This window comes from Cibotium barometz, chromosome 45, assembly GCF_041138505.1.
Source record: "Cibotium barometz isolate CiBa-2024 chromosome 45, ASM4113850v1, whole genome shotgun sequence".
NCBI lineage: Eukaryota > Viridiplantae > Streptophyta > Polypodiopsida > Cyatheales > Cibotiaceae > Cibotium > Cibotium barometz.
Window position 1 is genome coordinate 24,008,403 of NC_141090.1, and position 18,901 is coordinate 24,027,303.

An 18,901-nucleotide genomic window follows, 5' to 3' on the forward strand; every position below is an offset into this window, starting at 1 on the left:
TCCCAGAAAAAGGGAATAGATTATGAGGAGACTTTTGCTCCTACTTCGAGAATGACCACAATGAGATCAGTAATTGCATTGGCTGCACATAAAGGATGGAAAGTGCATCAATTGGACATCAAAACTGCATTCTTAAATGGGGATTTACAGGAGGAAGTGTATGTAAATCAGCCCATTGGTTTTGTAGTTCCTAGTGAGAAACATAAAGTATGCAGGTAACACAAAGCATTGTATGGGTTAAAGCAAGCTCCAAGAGCTTGGTATGATAAAATACATACTCATCTAACCAGCCAAGGTTATGTGAATAGTCCAGCTGTAAAAGCACATTGTATGTGAAGAAAACCGATGCCGATATTCTCATAGTCATCTTGTATGTAGATGACAGGCTCATTACACGTACTAGCAAAGCACAAATTTCAGATTTCAAAGCTGATTTGAAAGCTGAATTTGATATGTCAGATTTGGGGCCTTTACACTACTATCTCGGCATACAATTTATGTATACAGATGATGGCATTGTTATGCAGCAAACTAAGTACATAAAAAGTTTGCTAAAAAGGTTTCACATGGATGAATGTAAGCCTATTTCTACTCCAGTAGAACTAGGTGTACAGCTTACTATGCATGATATTGGAGAGCCTTTTGAGGCCGGCATTTACAGCCAGGCAGTGGGATGCCTCATTTACTTGTGTAACACGAGGCCAGACATATCTTTTGGGGTGCCTGTGTTGAGCAAATTCATGCAAAGCCCATGCACAAAGCATTGGCAAGCAGTCATAACGCATTTTTCGTTATCTTCAGGGTACCCTGGATCTTGGTTTGTTCTATCCCCGGGGGGGCAGCTTGCAGCTTTATGCATACAGTGATTCAAATTGGGCTAGTGATTATGATACTAGGCAATCCACCAGTGGGAATTGTTTTTTTCTTGGCAGTTCATGCATATCTTGGTTGAGCAAAAAGCAACCCACTGTTGCCACATCTACTTGCGAGGCTAAGTACAGGGCAGTCTTCACAGCTACATTAGATTGTGTATTGTTGAGGAGATTATTGGCTAATCTTCGTGAGTGTCAGCAGACACCCACCACCATTCTCACTGATAGCCAGAGTGCTATGGTCGTGGCACGAAATCCCGTATTTCATGCACATACCATGCACATTGAGATTCATTATCACTATGTCAGAGAGAGGTTACATGCAGGGGAGATCAATTTATCTTACTGCCCTACGTAAGATAATGTTGCTATTCACATAGGCTTTACCTCGAGAAAAGTTTGAAGCTTTCCGCAAAGCTTTGGGCTTACTCTCATACAAAGAGTGATCTGCTACCTTGTACAGGTTCACACTTTCACTATAGGGGGGATTTGTAGGCATATGCTCACTTATGGTAGTGCTATGTGTGAGCAGGGCTTAACCAAGGGCACTTTTTCCCATGTGGTTTTTCCCCTTGGATATCAGGTGTGAAAGGACACTCTACATATAATATTTGTACTTCTATATTATATGGATGTGACACACATGCAAGGGTTGACTTGCATTTTCTGGCTACCACACTTTTGGCTCTCTCTCTCTCTCTCTCTCTCTCTCTCTCTCATTTTTGAGTGAGCTTCTTCTTCCTGCACCTAACCCTAATGTGCAGGTTTCTGTGTGTGTGAGTGTGTGAGTCCAACACCAACAACAGGAAGTATGCCTTTCTTGAAGAGCGTAGAGCAAGTGGACAATCAAATGCTATGCATTTCTTGAAGAGCGTAGAGCACATGGACAATCAAATGCTTGACTCCGATGTAGACTTTCTTGTAGTAAAGAATTTCCTATCTCTGGGAGTCTTCCCAACCAATGAAGATATTGTAGAATCTTTTGCCAATCTTTAATCAATCGAGTAGAATAAGGACATCCACCATTTTTGCCAGTCACATGACCTACCAAAATCTCCCAATTTACCAAAAGAGTCAACTTTAAAATTTTGACACATAAGAGATCATCAAAGTCCATGGTTGACTCTATGCAAAGTATGTGGAAAGCATAGTGTCTTTTCTCGCCAAGACATGATAATAAATATTGAGCCCACCATGCATTTTGGGGGGGCAGATACAATCATATGTCAATAGACCGTTGCCTTTTTTTTCCCAAAGAAAAAGATCCTTCTATTAGTTAACCAAAAACCAGCCTCGAAGGGCTAAATACAACCACAAAGGGCTAGATACAAACTCGCCTCCATGTACGGGGTGAGGCTCAAAGAACAAGAGGGGGAGAAAGATGCACTTCTCCTTTGGCTGGCCTCTCTACGAGGAGAAGGCGATCTCATACAAGGGCAGGGGGAGGGAATAACCACACTTGTGGTCTGGAGGGCCAAGTTGGCTCACTACCTCTATCTGTGAGAAAAGGGCCAGGCCGCCAAAGCCTCAAGAAGGCTTCCCACCGCTTCCGCATACGGTCAGAGTCACCCTGCAACTTCCCCCACTAATCGAGGAGGGTATGAACGATGGGCTCCACAGGTAGAGTGTAGGTGCCCCTCAATGACTTTGCTACATCGAGCTCTCCAAATGTGCTAGGCTACTATACTACTACAAATCTCCCATCTCTGGCACGAACCCAGAGGCCAATATTGATCAGTAGATGGAGCTGGGACTAGTACTGCCGAAATGCGAAGGTGAGAGACCCGAAGGACTAGCCGCCCACCTTCCTGATAAGCCATGACAAACTTAGCCTCACAGGCCCAAGCGACAATGCCCCATGAAATGATACAGGTCGAGGTCCTATCCATCGTGAAAATGCGGAGAATCCACTGCCAAACTTGCTGAGCCTTCGGGCAATCCCAAAGACAATGTCACTGAGACTCCTGAGGGTGGCTACACCTCAGACAAGCTGCTGGTTGAACGCCAATGGCCAGCCACGTCCCAACCGCCAAACTCCTATGTGCCAACAGACAAAGAAAGAGCGTGATCTTTCAAGGCTGAAAACTGTCCCAGAGCCTCTTCCAAAAATCTGAGAGAAACCGCTCTGAGAGGCCCTCTAACTGCCAGTGTATTGTTACTACTGGGGTGCCCTCGACCTCAAGCATCTGGATCCTACACCCTAGCCGTGTGGTGTATGCGACGAACAGGGTACCAAGCATCTCCTCTCTGTCAACAAGATCACGCCAAGTCCACTCCCTCGGGTCCCACTGGAGGCGCGTTAGGGGCCAGCTCTCCCAAATCCATAAACGCCAAAGTCTCTCACTAGCCACCTTGGTCAGAGGCAATGTTGCATAGAAACGCGTTTCGTACGAGTTTGAAACGTACAAAACGTTTCATCTTGTATGAAACGCGTTTTTTACTCATCCCGAATGTTTTAATACACTACAGCCCGTGACCCGTCACATCGTTTCGTACCTTTTCCGTGCGCGTTTCCCAGTGGCAGCCGCCTGTACTTTTTCGTCGTTTTGTGTACCAGCTCGCCATCGAATCAGCGCCCATGTCACCCGCCTGCTCCTTGGTGTCCTTGGGCCTTGTGGAGGTCTTCTAAGGGGCAATGTCTTGTTTTGCTTTATGTATGTTTTCTCTGCACAACTCACTAAGCAGCACGTTTTGTTCTCTTCCATCAATATTTATGGCATATCTTCCTCCCCTTGCTCTATTGAGGCCTAAGGCTACCTACCTTCTCTTCCCCTTGCTCTATTGTTGGCCAAGATGAAAATTAAATTCATGAATCATAAAATGAGATTAATTTATGTTATGTGTCGCACTTGCAGGGCCAACAATCTGCATTTATCCCTGCCTTGTAGGATGCCTCGAACAGGTGATTCTCTTTGGAACAATGTCACCTTCGAGTCTAGATGTGGTGGCTCGAGCTCCGGAAAGTGGAAATGCATCTTTTGTGCAGATAAGCACCATGGCAGTGTCACCATGGCATCCCTCCAAAACTCGGTTTGCATATATGTTTATTGTGGTGGAGAGACTAGTGAGAGTGCGACATGGCTTATTGCGCACTTGTGTGTCGTGAGTGGACAGCATGGGAGGACAAGGACGAGCCCAAGTCTATAGCATTCTCTCGTATGGTCATGAGAGATACTTGGTGGTAGGATGCAAAGGGACTTGTGAAGGCACTTCAGCCCATGTATAGTGTCCTTTCAGCTCACAGACATGGAGGGGAGTACCATTGGGCTACTTTATGAGTTCATGGACAGAACTGGTGAAGCTCTCAATGATTGCACTACCTTGTCGCCTGCAAGGTGCTCACCCTTGGACTTTAACTTTAGTCTTTGAGTCTTTCTCTTGAGTCTTCCTATAAGTTATTTTATAAATGTATAGAGTCTAGACTTGTAGCTTTCTTGGTGCTTCCTATTACCTAAATCTTGATCTCTTATGTATGCCACATGTAGAGTTCAAGATATTAAGGAGATCTGGAATCGGCATTGGGATTGGTTTCATAGGCCAATCCATGCTGTTTTTCACATTTTGCATCCCCTTTGGAGGAATGAGGAGCTATAGTCAGGGTGGACCGAGTACATTACCAAGTTGGTGGGACTGGGAGGTGATATACAACTTATGAGAAAGCTCGAGGATGAGCTTCTCATTTACAGCAACGGTAGCCATATGTTTGGGCGAGCTACTGCATTGCTCAGGGAGACACAATTGGAGCCAGTGTCTTGGTGGGAGAAATACGGTATTGGTACGCCCAACTTGGTAAGGTTCTTGAATCTTGTATCTTTGTCTCCTATTCTTTCAAAATTTACATTCAAATGCTACCCTCTTTTTGACTCTAACTTTACATTCTTTTTTATGTAGAGATGGATTGCATTGAGAGTTCTCCCAAGATTGCAGTTCAGGTTCTTGTGAGAGGAACTGGAGTACATGGGCTCTTTTTCACACGAAAAAGAGAAACACACTCTCCACACACAATTGGAGAGGCTTGTCTTTTGTCATTGCAATCTCTGATTGCTATAGCAAAAGGGTCATCCCGTTGAGCCTCGCCAAGTGAATCCAGATAAGATTGATATCATGAAGTGCAAGGAGATTCCGAACATTCCTCAGGAGGAGAGAGACATCTATTATATGCTTTATGAGGAGATCATGGCTCCGGCTCGCACTACACGATCTTCTCGAGAGGCTAGTACTAGTGGTGCACCCGCACCTCTAGAGGATGAGGCATTTGAGGACTCGGCTACCGGCAGAGACCTTGAGAGTGAGACTACAGAGACAGAGGATGCAGATGAGGATGAGGATGAGGATGAGGATGAGGATAGCAGCTAGCAACTGCCAGCATCATTTTATTTGGACATGTTATTTATTTTGATCTTGGATTTTGAGTCATGACTCATCACCCACGTGGTGATCCTTTTGATTTCTATTTAGTCATCACCCACGTGATTTGTGATATCATCATATCTTACATGTATTTTGTTTTTATTGAAATGAATTCAATGTGGTCTCTTATAAGTTATGTCAACAGTCATAGGGACATTTTTCTTTTGTATATTTCGAGTTAAAAATATACATGCTTTTTCTATTTTGTATGAAACCTTTTTGTACCCGTTTCACTCTTGTGCCTGAAATCTGATCACCATCACCCTCTATAAGGTGCATCCCCACTGAAGTCATCCAAAGGGAACTCTGATCTCTCTAATCTACCGTGGGGTCCAATCGAGAAAGTGAGCAAAGCACAGCTCTCATCTGCGCCATGAACTTCCAAGAGAATATCATGCCTAGTAAACACGCCCAACCACAGCAGGGGAGTCGGGTCAGGGATAGGGGTCAGCCACTCCTGAGGAATAGCAGAGTCGATGTCGAAGCTGAGTCTGTCTCTACCCCGGATCCCAACTAGGCCTCTCTCCTAAGCCTCCGAAGAAAGCTGTCTAAATGCAAGCCAATCTCCAAGGGATCTGGCTAGTCCTATGCTCAATGCTCCCCAAGATACATGTGGCCACTAGGTAAGTGGATCAGGGGGTTCCAGATCAGGGACTGCCGAAGACGCTCCTCCGAGGCTACCGGAACTGACTGCTCAAGGGCCAACCTAAGGTGATCCCAAGCTCGGAGTAGGCTGGGGAAAATCTGTCCTCAAAAGCTGGGCCAAAGCCGTGAGCCCGCTCTATGAAGATCCATCTGGTGCTGTACGGCCAAGGTCCCCAGGCTCGGAATACGGGCTGAAATCCTTGCCAAGAGAAAGGCCTTCCAAGGCTCACCACTTGGGAGAAGTCCTCTAACAATCAACTTGCCCAGCAGGGCATGGTTTTGAATGGCGGAGTCAATGATGCCTAGGCCCCGTCTGTGTCGCGGGGCTGAATGATCACTCTCCAAGCCACCTTGGCCCAAACAGGCCCCCCATCATTGCCGGCCCACAAAAAGTTATGAATCAACCGCTATACCTGACTAATGCAAGCTCAGGAGAAGTCCCAGCAAGAAGTAATATACCACATGTTTGCAAGAAGGACCTGGTTCGCCGCCACCACTCGGCCAGCTAAGGAAAGCCTCATAGAACTCCAATACAAAAGCTTATTCTGAATGCTCAGAAGAAGAGGGGCTAGCTGCTGCTCTGGGAAGATATCGACGCCCACTTGGCATCCAAGATAGCAGACTGGAGTGCCACTCAGGCATAGTCACCAGAAACATTTCAGGGTTTTTTACGTTTCGGGGTTTGTGAGGTTTCGGGACAAAACGTTTCATCTTCCGGCTAAGAAACACGGAGGTTTCGTAGTTTTTTCTATATAAATACAGTAAAATGGTTTAGAACTTTGTATTTTGTAGGATTATTTGTAAGCCTACCTAGTGCTAGCTAGGCACTTAAAATATGGAAAAAGCTTAGGCAATTGTGGTCACAATTGGGCAATTGGGGAGTTGTGGAATTGTGACTCGTAAGAAATTGGGCAATTGTGAGAAATTCAAACTCTGAGTCCAACAGCTCCTCTTGAGTACGGACGGGGAGATGCAATCCCTGGAGCCCCGTCTCCTAAGCTGAGAGAAAACTGCTCATGGTCTCGGCAACAAATAGGAAGAGATATGGTGGTTGTATCAATGGAGAGCGGTAGAAGCCTTGCAAGCTTCTTCTCCCCCTCTCACAATAGCTTTATGTGGTTTTTTTTTTTTAACCCCCTTAAAAAAAAAAAAAAAAACTTGTTGGCCTTTTTAATATTAAAAGCAAGGCTTTATCTTTAAAAAACATATTAAGCAGGTTTACATGCTTTTTTACTTTGCTTTTTTTTCCTCTCTAAAAAACTTACTTGTTTCTTTTTCTTTCTCTCTCTTGCAGGTGGACTCCAACTCGGCCATTCTTCTCTCTCCCTTGCCATACATGAAGCAGACACGCATCTTCTCTCTCTTCCCCCAAACACGTGCGCACAGGCTGCTGCCTTCAGCCCGCCTGCTGTACGACTTGCTTGCCCGACCTGCTGTCCGTGTGATCCCTGACCTGCTGCTTGGCCTCCTGCGCTGCCTGGCTGCGCAGCCTGCTGCCCGCTGCCCGTGCCGCCTGGCTGGCCAGCCTACTGCCCGGCTCCTTTTGCCTCGCCTGCCACCTGTTGCCCACACTGCCTGGCTGCCCTGTGCGCCTTGGGCTTGGCCGCCCACAGACCTGAACATGGCCGCCTTGCAGCCCAGCCACACAGCCGTGGGCTGGCTGCTGACCACACAAGGCTGGCTGGCCACATCTAGGCCAGCCACCATGCCACCAAACCACCCACAGTTGGGCAAATTCACATGAGCAAAAGCAACGCAAAAAGCAACGCAGCAGCAAATCGAAGACAGCCCAAATCACACAAATCCCGAGGCGTTCTACACGCAGCCATCACGGGCATACAAACATGGCGCTTTTTCTCACAGCAATCATGGTATAAAAACCATGTGCTTCCATGGTACTTTTTCTAGCACAACCGCCAGCTTTCTCTCTTTCTCTCTCTCATCATCTTGCAATAACCTACACATGTACACTGCAGGAAACATAGAAAGAACTCACCCGAAGGTGTCCCACTCGCATCTTCCTCCCGGAGAGGCTCTAATACCACTCTCAAAACCCAAGATCTCTCCGAGAAGGAAACCTACAAAACAGCCATGAAAAGCAAGACAAAGCAACAAACCCTAACCCTAGAAGGCAAAGCGGAAGAAACATATCTGGGTGCAGGCATACTCGCCACCCAACCATGACAGCCGTGAGCTCACAAACTTGGCCGTCCCCACCGAGCCATGAGCTAGAGCATCACGCTCTCATGAGTGCCTTGCCATCGTCCTCATCCGGTGTACTCTACCACCCGGAGTTGTCCCCCATGCCACTAATCCAACTTCGCATGAAGTTTTTGCATAACCCAATGTCTGGCATCTTTAAAAGAAATATTCCAACCCAATGGATAACCCAAATGGCACATATGTACACACACACACACACGCACGCACACACATACATACATATGTATACATATGTCATGCGTGTGTGATGGTTTTGTAGATTTGGTATACTGTTGAAGAAATGATTATTCAAGGCTAAAACCTACTACTATTTGACTTTATTTGGTTACCTCTGAAGCTGCATCTTGTACATATTATTTGCCTCCAGAACTTCTGCGAGCTCCATCTCTAGGGTGGCGATTCTTTTCAAAAAGTTGTCACCATTGGCAGCTGCATTAAATTTTGAGAGTGCATGCTCGAGTTGCTCCTTTTCCTGAATATCAATTTAAAGTAAACCATATATCAATATCAACTCTAAATATTGTAGGTGCCATTACTAGCACGAACTTCCCATAATTGTCAAATGTCGAAAAAAATAATCTAGATTGTGCCTTACTAAATGAGGAAAACAAAGCATTAATAAACATGTTAGCCATGTAAACAGATGGAGGGGACCTTCCAATAATTAAGTTTGATCAGTCCTCAGCTCAATAAAGAGCTTTGTCTGGTAAGTAAGGATAACAGTGACAAGAAATTTTTTGCTTTGAATGTTAATTATATACAGTGTTGTCAGGTAGGATACCATACGATTCCTACGATACGATAGCGTACGGGAAAATACAGTTCGATATTTAAAAAAAATTCTTATCATACGATAAAATACGGTGTTTTAAAAAAATACTTATAAACTTACACAGTATTTTAAAAAGGAGGGAAGCATCATAGTACAGACTCCAAAGGAAGCTCAAACAGCCATAGACAAGCAAAAACAAGACCATTACCCCTCCCCCCCCCCCCAAAAAAAAAGGGGAAAAAATGAAAAAACAATATTTTTTACACCAATAAAAAACCCGTACGGTATCGTATCGTACAGTATTCCGTACAATATGGCATCGTACGCCGTGTGGAAACAACTATGAAATTTATATATGCATGCCAATGGCCGAACCTTAGACTTGTGTGTTGGCAAGCCAAGGCGTTACCACCCTAGAAAAACAATGTAATGATACAGCTAGCCATGAATAAGGTACGCATGTGGGTGCATATTTAAACTAGTGTTTCACATGGGTTGCGAGACAAGCTTCTAGTGTGGACATTGAAACAACCCAATCATAAGATGTCCACTTACTTTGAGTGTCCTGTCCATCCCAGATCTACTCACACATAAGCATGGCTGTGAAACAATCCAAGTACCCATCATAAACTTATCAATAATACTAAGAGGACACGGATGGATTCGGCTACCACTAACCACCGAAACATAGGCTACAAAACCAGATATTACAATCAGCCACCAGCAAGCTGGAGACCATACAACCCTGACCAAGTCCACACCACAAGGGCATGTTTGTCCCATACTCTGCACTCCCATAGCCTAAATTGTCACTGATGCGAGCAGCAACTAGTCAGTATGCTATATATCTGGGAGGCCCCTCTCCCAATGTTTTAGTCCCATTGAGGAACTCTCTCTAAAATGAGCCACAACCCATAACCCAATAGTCCAGTTCACACTAATATGAACTGTCCAGCCTCAATGCTAGCCTTGTTATGTCCAAACAATGGGCCATAACAAGCACACAATTATCAATAGCCACCCTACACAAAAGTTCGTGATTGTATTAATCAAGGAACGTAAAAATAGGTGTTTGACCTTAGCTCTATGGAGGAGAACACGGTCATTTATTGCATACATATGTGAGGTATGCACCTTTCCAAGTGTGCGGAAGAAGGTAGTCCTTGTTGGTGGAGTATGTCATGGGTGTGTTGAAGGCTACAAAGTTGACAGTGCTTGCTGGAGGGGACCTGTGAGCTACTCAGGGAGAGAGGTAGGAGGAGGGGGGGAGTATGGCAAAGACCGAGAGAAGGGGGAAAGAGTAAGGTGAAGCCCTGCGTGCAAGGAGAGAGAGGGAGGATAGTTGTCATGATTTGAGAGCCCAAATGACCTCCCGTGCTTTGATCCTTTGGGGCTATGGACTCGAGCTTTCAGGCTCTCCGACACTTATATTTTAAAGAGGCTGGCCCTTCTATAAAGTGGCCGGCCAATGCATGAAGTGTGCCCCTCTAATATTGTAGTGTGGGCCTTTGTGTATGTGGGCACCCCACTATACCTACTAAGGTTAGTGAGGCCGTGAGGCCATGTGTGGAGTGGCCCAACACTTGGCACCAGGTTGGTGCATGGCCACCCAGCTTCTCTCTCTCCCAAGGGACCAAGAAAAACATCATTGAGCTGTCCAGAAGGCTCTACTAAACCAGCCGTACACATCCATACAGTACGGATGTATTGTCTGTACACTCTGGACACGCCATACTTTTGCCGCTGCCACCATATCTGGCTGGCGCCGCCTTCTGTACCTGCTGCCTCTGCTGTGCCATCTGAACCCACCCCTGATGCTGCCTCAGTGCAAGTGTCCCCATCTTTCAGTTTGCTTTGTGCTGTGCCATATGCCATTTTGTTTATTGGTAGTAATAGTTTAAGTGTAACAAGATTGTGCTCAACCCTGGTCGAGGGAATTTCAACAGCACTGATGAACCCCTGCTGCTGCATGCAGAAGTAAACCTTTGTCCAATAGGATAAGGTATTACCTTGGCATTAACTAAGTGCCCATGAAGCGGCCACGTAATTGATGTTCACAATTCTGTTTGAGTGAATCGGTAGGCAGCCACAAGATATATCGTGTTACATATGGCTCCAATTAAATAACTTTACCAACACATAATGCTGCATCATCAACATGCGTAGGAGGTACATGAGAAGTTAGCTCGAGGTGTAAAGCTGTGAAAGAGGAAGAAGCAGGTGAGATTTTACGTGCACAGGGCAGGCGGAAGGGGGAGTTGTAATACAACTTTCAAATGTAGGTTAACTAACGTGCTATACACATCCAAGCATTGTGTACTCACACGATAACCCACATTTACCTCTTTCCAATTGTGATCTACATTAGAGTTTGAATTCTCCTTCACGAGCTGTTCATTGGCCAGCTCCAAGTCTGCTATCTTTATGGAAAGTTTAGTGTGTTGCTCTTTCGACTGTTGCTTGGATGCTTCGAGTTCAGCTGCTTTTCTTTTAACCTCACCCTGACAGAGCCATAATCCATCAAGCATCTTTCTCAGTAATCTATTGCAAGCAACTCCAATCTAGAATGGTAAGATTACTATACAAGGTATGTAAGCAAGGGAAGCCTGAAATGATACTGTAGAGCTATTACCTCCAGAATCTTGACTCTCTCTTGCAAATCGGCTAATTCTTTTGCCTCGCGAGCCGGAGGAATCGTAGACATTGGCCCAACCCTGCTGTTTGCTCTTGAAAGAGACCTGGCGAGGAGAGATACTGGGCTGCCACCATTAGCAGATGTTTCCCTATCTTTTAGCTTCTTCTCTACTAAAGCTAGAGCACTAGCCTTGAGCTGAAGCGCTTCCTCCAAAGAGACAACTCTTTTCTTGAGCTCCTCCCTCTCCACGTCCTGTTCTGAGAACTTGCGTTTAAACTCGCTGGTCTGTTTCCTCAGCTTACTAAGCTCACCGTTTTTCTCTTCAGGAGGCCGCCTAGATTCTTTCGCATTGGCCTCCTGAAGGTGCGAAATCTTCTCCTCCATGGCATCTTTAGACTGCTTCCACCGGTTTGCCGCATCCTGGAGAGACTTCACACTTTCCTTCAATGTTGCCATCTCCTGTACAGCGTTCTCTAACAATGCTTCTAGCTTCTCCTTCTCCTGTTTCAAGATAGAAACAGCTTTCTCGGCTTCCTCTTTCTCCCTTTGCCAGAGCTCACATTTTTCGGTTCTGCCTCTTAGATCAGACATCTGTGCAGACATATTGTCTTTCTCCAGATCTACAACAGCACATTTTGCCTCCAACTCCTCCATCCTCTGTGAATAGTAAAGATTTTCATCTCTCACAAGTTGAGCTTCCCTCACTGCCTCATCCAACTTCTTCATCATATCCAGCTCTTTCACCATGGCCTCATGAACCTTGAATACCAGATTCTCTTTCAAAGTTGAAGCATCCTTCTTGGCCTGATTGAGCATCTCTTGTGATTTTCTTAGCTTTTCTTCCACCTCGGTCTTTTCAGCTCTCAGTACCGATGCCTCTAACAAGACCTGCTTTTCTTTGTTCTCACCATCAGATGCTAGTAACTGTTGAATTCTGTCCTGCTGCTGCCTAATCACTGCTTGAAGGGAAGCCTCCATATCTTTATGTACACTCTCCTGCTCCCTTATCAACACAATTAAAGCATCTTTCTCATTCATGACATCCTTGTACTGTCCCTCAAAATCCATGACTTCTTTCTCCAATTGCAGGTTTTTGTCGGAGAGGTTCCTTACTTGGTTTTGTAAATTCTCTTTCTGAACTTCTAGTTCTGATACCAATTTCTCCAACCGGTTTCGTACCAGAATATCAGACTCTATCTCACCTTCCAACTCCCTGATTTCATTCACCAATGTGTTAGTGTTCTCTCTGGCCCATTCAATATCCTCTCGAGCATTTTTTAGTTTTTCTGAGAGCTCATCATTCACTACCTGCAATTCTTGAGACTTGGCTTCAAATGCAGACCTTGAGGCTTGCAGGGAAAGCATCTCTTCTTCCAAAGCTGCTATGTGCAGCTCTAGCTCTTTGATTTGAGACCTACAAAGGCTATTCTCTTCCTGCAAATCATGAACTTTACTCCCCATTTCCTTTTCTAGGGTTTCGAGTTCTGTCGCTGCCCGCTTCAAGCTTTTTACCTGAGTTTGATTGACCTTCATCTCGTCAAGAAGCTGTGAAGACTTGGCTTCACTTTCCTGACATTGCTGTAAAAGCTCTAAGGTTTTTGACTGTTCTAATTGTAGTTTCTCCTGCAACACAACATTGAAGATCTGCAACTGAGCCATAGTAGCTTCAGCTTCTTCTTTTTCTTTCAATAACGTGGACATTTCTTTCTCAAGCTCCAGCTTTTCTGCTCTCATATGTGCCAACACCTGCAAGACCTCCTTATACTTGTCATCTGTAGCAAAAGCATGCTCTTGAGAATCTTCCAACTGCTTCTTTAAAGCTGTGAAAGCTCCACTCTTCTCTTCCTTCAGCTCTCTATTCATAGCCTCCAGTTCTTCCACACGATTCACTGCATTCATGTATTCCTGCTCAGCCTTACTAGCCTTTTCTCGCAGGCCCTTTAGCTGTCCCCTCTGTGACACAATCAAAGACTTCTCCCTTTCATGCCCATCGTTCTCCATTTTCAGGGACTCTATTTCCTTCAACAACTCAGAAGTACGCTCTTCTGAGCATTGAAGCTCTCTCTCCAGGCGTGTATTCTTGGACCGAACCATTATGACAGAAGAGTTTAAGTCATCGATGAGGGTTCTGCTGCTGGCCAGCTTGCTTTCATAGGATTCTTCACAATCTCTCAGCTTTTCCCTCATCTCATCCACCGCCTCTCTGAGCTTTCCTGCTTCAGTTTCTGCCTGTGTGCTCATTTCATTAGTAATCTTCATCTCTATCTGCAGAATGGTGGCTTCATTGGCCTTCAGCTTGTCATTCGCCTGCTTCAACTGTGATATGAGGTCCATGTTCTCCTCGGTCAATTCCTGTGAGTCTCTCTCCAGCTCCTCTAACTCCTTCTTAAGGGCATCTACTGTCTTTCTCAAGTCTTCTGTGCTTTCCAGGTCTCTAATCCCCAACTCTGATACCTGATTAGGCCGTTTCTCCGACTGATTATTCTCCTGTAACGATCTCTCGAGGTCTTGAATTTCTAGCAGCAGCTCTGAGTTGGACTCCTGGGTCTTTCTGAGCTGCAAACTCAAATTTGCATTCACACTCTTCTCATACTCTAATTCATCTTGAAATTCCTGCCAATCCAGACCCTCCCCAGCCTTTACGTGGGACTTTTCCATAGATTTTGAATTCTCCATCTCCTGCTTTTTATTGTCCCGCTCTTCCAATAATGCCGACAGTGTTCTTTGCAACTCGTCACTCCTCTTTTTTTCTTCCACATGCTGCTTCTTGAGTGCCTCCATCTGCACTCCCAACTGCGTACCTCGTTGTTCCCATGAGGCAGCTTCTAACCTCAGCTCCTTAATTATCACCTCAGCAGCTTCCAACTCTTTAGTTTTGTCATTACTCCATACTGATGATTCGATAGGACTAAACTGTTCATTCTGATTGTTACTGCCATTATGTGACTTCTTTGAGTGATAAGGTGAGAAGCTGAGTTTGGCATTTGCTTCAGGAGACTTGAAGTCATTGGTCAAGCCTTGATCCGTCTTACTGAACCTGACAAAACCGTTTCCTGCTTCCTGCTTTCCACTACAGCTACCGATGGAGCTAGAAGGTGACATAAGCTCTTCCCCCATACCGTCTCTGCTATACAGACGAGATTCACTCACTTCAGGTGTTGAAGGAATGTCTACTGAATCTGAGCTGTACCGAGGAGTTGAAAGAGGAGCAGAATCATTCTCCTGCAAAAACAGTTAAACATTTCAACACGCCATCACATTGTTGTCATTCAGCACACGATTCCATTATATCCATGCATATACGTCAACTTAAAAGACAGGTCTTCAACTCACAGCATATCACAGCATACCTTCAGCTTGAGATGGCAGTTAAAATTAAACCATTAGCTTTTAAAGAGAAAAGGAAGCATAGGGTTGGTACTCCATCAGACACCATTATATGCTCACCTTGTCTGATGTTGCAGATATTCCTGTATTCGTATGCTGATAGCTTTCTAGTTCAATCTGCTGACCGCCTTCAAACACGGCAGGTTGTGAATCTTGTTCCAACGGCATCTCTTTCTGCTCTTCATAATCTCTGCAAGAGACCAGTTATGGAAAGCAACATCATGACTCTTAGCAGACATGCTCTTCAACAATAAGGCGGAGATGTAAAAACCATGCATCTGTTATGTCAAAATATGTTTTGAAGCCTTACCTACTAGCAGACTTGGGCATGATACACTGTATCTTGACCTGCTCAGTAATGTAGCCAAACTAAATAAGACCCCCAAAAAATTGGGCAAACTGAAAACCTTATCAATCTGAGATCCAGGGGGAATTCATACTCACATGCAAAATGCTGCCAAAATTACAATTTTGCAATGGTAAGGACAAGGAGACAGGCATAAGGGCCTGCACATAATCTGCCAGGTTGATGGTGGCCTCTCCAAGGATGCCAAACCGAGATAGACCCTGATTAATCAAAAAAAAATAGTTGAATAAGAATTGTTGCATGCTAACTTGAAGAGACCAGCTATGCTGCTATAAACTGCTGAAATGAGCTAAGGTTTGTGCAGCTAAGGTTTTTAAAGCATTGCAGAAATGCAAATAAATTATGTAAGCCAGCTACCAGATTAGATTCGTTTAAGTGGCTAAAGTGAGATAGATATGAGCTTTACCATAGAGACCACAAGTGTATATAGCTCCTTATCAGCATCTTTCCCATTAGAATCCCGAGAAAGAAATGCTGACTTGTATAGAGGCTCGGACCACTGGCAAGCCCCGTTTCTGACTGGTACTTTCCCTGTCTTGGCAGTAACCTTGCTTGTTTCCACAGAGATTAAAGAGACCAAGAGTTTATCCCATCCTCGCTGGGGTACCTGCAACAGCAACATTCAAAGATTAGAGAAAATCTCTATGCAAAAGGGCAACTATTTAATGCACCTTGCTTGAAAAGAACCTAAACTAGGATCGATCTTAGTTGAACAGATCCAATGTACATTCATAGTGTAGATTGAGCTATAATTATTGACGACTATGCATAATGGTGGGTGTGTATAGCTGTCTCGTGTATTGGGATAAAATTTGAGCACATAAAAACTGTGAAAGAGTAGAATGTTGCCCATGGTTTTACTTAGTCTAATCTTGGTGATAAATATAAATACATTCAATGGCTAAAGATAAACAAGGGATGGAATCCGGAGCTTACTCGGGTCGCATGAAACTCTAGCTTGAAGTTAACCTTCTCCTTTGCTTTGAAGGACTTGTTCTTAGTTGGTTTGAACATGTCACCTGCTCTGGTATCAGCAAAACCCTAGTCTTAAGCCTTCTGGCTCAAAAACAGATTTGTCTGTAAGCTCAGCCAAGACCAGGCCATGAAAGGCTTGTCGAGCAAAGGCAACCCACAGCTTAGGGCTTGGTCTAGCATGCAATCGTGCTGTGGGTGCCTCCATTTTTCCAAAACAAGTTGGCTATGAGGGCAAATTCTGACGCTCAATTGCCTTCTTAAAATGTGATCTGACTGGTAGAAGTTAATGGGTCCTTGAAAGTAGCTAGAAGAGAGTAATTTTCACTTGTGGGACTGTTGTGTTAAACGTGATCTGTGTTTAAGATGAGAAAGGGATCGTAACATGCAAGTGAATTGAATGCAATGCGGGCTGTTAGACAATGGTGGAGCAGCAAGCATAGGAAGCTTTGGTGTGGGCAGCCAAAGATCAAAATCAGATGCGAAGGCCGAATTGATCATGGGTATGGGCATGGATATGGCTATGGCGGTGGTAGCAATAACAGGGGACAGGAGGGAATGCTGCACTCACATAGTACCTGCTGTACACATCGACAAAGCAGGAGGCAAAGATATGGCCAAGGTCATGGTTATGGCTATGGAGGTGGAGGTGGAGGTGGAAGTAACAACAGGGGAGAGAAGAGGGGATGCTGGAGTCCTGAAGAGTGTGTGCTGTTGGTTCTCATAAGATCAACAATGGTGGTAGCATGGGCATGGCACCGTTGTGTGCAAAGACATGAGAAAGAAAAGCCCCCCACAAACAGCTAGATTTTTGAAGAGAGAACCCATGAACAGAGAAGCCCAGAGCCATGACCTTTCCTCTCTTTAAGTGAAGGAGGGGAGGGCTTTTATGAATTTCATTCCTTGCAAGAGGGAGCTCGTGGGCCTCCTGCTTTGCATGCATGTGAGCGCCCCACCACCACCACCACCTTCGCTGTGAACAGTGGAAAAGAAAGCAAATCAATTGTTTTTTTGCAAGAATCTAACCGATGTCCATGACCCACCGCCGCCCAAAGCTTTCTATGGACCTCAACCTGTTCCTGATGCATCCTTTGACACTGGAACAAACTCTGCTTTCTACCCTTCAGTGTCTGTTGACCCATCACCTCCGTGGAAAGCATTTCTCCCTGCTTCGCCATCGCCCACCTGCACAGTGCACCATCTTCATTGCCAATTTGCTACTGTTTGTCTTTGGCTAATCTTGCTCCCTTTTTCCCAGATCTGTCTGCTTTTTTTTATTTCATTTTTGGGGGGTTTTCTTTTTACCGTTTGCCCCTGCGTCGCTATCGCCCATCTGCACATTCTTTGTCTCCAGTGATTTACTAGGCAATTTGCTCTCTTTTTACTTTTTTTTTCCCTATCTGGTGCCATCGCCGACCAGATTTACTGGCTAATTTGCTCTCGTTTTCCCAGTTTTTTTTTTAGTTTTTTTTTGGGGGGGGGGGGGGGGGGGGGGGGGGGGGGGGGGGGGGTTTCCCCTTTAGAGCAAGCTTTAGCGTGAGGGATGCGCCCATCACACTGTAATGAGTACCCCAGATGCGTAATTTGCAATTCAAGCGTAGAAATTAGTGGTGTTACTTACGGGAGTCTCTCTCTTAAACTTTCCACGTCAGCATTCACATGCCCCTTGTAAGTCTTGATTTTTGATGGCACCCTTGCCCTTTAAAATTGATGGGTTTGGTGAAATATATCAATTTCTTTTTTATCTTCTTGTAATTTTTTACTAGCATTTTAAAATTTTACATGTATATTTACAACCAAAATGCTCAAAAACGGGCTCGGCGCCCCTCATAATTGAGGTGTCCCATGTAGGTATAATGAAGGCATTCAAAAAAAATGGAAGCAAAATTTATTGAGGTGTCCCCATGTAGGTATATGAATGGAGTTCTCTCAATGTTACACGATTCTTTAGAAAATATCGTCATTTTTGGTAGTAAATGTCCTAAATATTAATGTAGACAAAGTTATTTCTTCTATGTCATTACGTAAACCCCGATGTGGAACTCCAGCACATCTAAAGCCACTAGTGTCTGAACCCACCCTTAGACAAAAAAAAGGCCCACAATAGAGTAGCATCCTATAGGGAACAACCCAATTTCCAAGAGAACAACGGCCTTGGAGTCTCCTTGTAGTTCGCACATGGTTACGGCACCCAATGGGTGTAGCCCATATACACTTTATTAACGAATCCACTGACATAAAAGGCGGCTCAAAGAGGAGGTATTTCAGGAAGTGTGCTTCTTGATTAATAGTAGGGTCTAGTGAGAGATTCAGAAATACTTCACTTATATTTTGTCTGGACCTATCATTCTCAGATTAACTATTTGTTATGTAATCCAATTTTTGGTGGATTCACTCTCAAACAAAAAGCATCCAACATGCTCCGAGAGTCAACCACCTTACAATGCCCGAGACTTTAATGTGTCCCATTTTAAAAAACTAAAACTTTTTTTAAGGGGCATGTCGATCTATTTCTATTTTTTCTTACCTATAGTAGGTTCAAACCATTGCTCTCTATAAACCTCTCAACTTTGAATTAATGTGTCTTTTAAATTTTGGCCTTGTCTTTCTGACTCTGT

General features: G+C 44.6%; 1 protein-coding gene across 3 annotated transcripts in view; it reads right to left on the reverse strand.

Annotated features, from left to right (window-relative positions):
* The window catches only part of LOC147612558 (uncharacterized), a 23,870-nt gene extending 6,176 nt beyond the window's left edge, over window positions 1-17,694 (reverse strand). For 2 of the 3 annotated variants that reach the window (XM_086783185.1, XM_086783184.1), the window contains exons 1-8: window positions 16,248-17,694; window positions 15,718-15,918; window positions 15,389-15,511; window positions 15,255-15,292; window positions 15,005-15,134; window positions 11,555-14,779; window positions 11,265-11,423; window positions 8,480-8,622 (exon numbers count right to left, since the gene is read on the reverse strand). In XM_086783185.1, the coding sequence (XP_086639311.1) occupies window positions 8,480-8,622; window positions 11,265-11,423; window positions 11,555-14,779; window positions 15,005-15,134; window positions 15,255-15,292; window positions 15,389-15,511; window positions 15,718-15,918; window positions 16,248-16,325 (4,097 nt within the window). In that variant the 5' untranslated portion in view covers window positions 16,326-17,694. Of the gene's footprint in view, window positions 1-8,479; window positions 8,623-10,931; window positions 11,068-11,264; window positions 11,424-11,554; window positions 14,780-15,004; window positions 15,135-15,254; window positions 15,293-15,388; window positions 15,512-15,717; window positions 15,919-16,247 lie in introns of those variants that run through there. The other variant, XR_015263470.1, reaches the window with a different exon arrangement.
* Window positions 17,695-18,901: the final 1,207 nt, after the last annotated feature.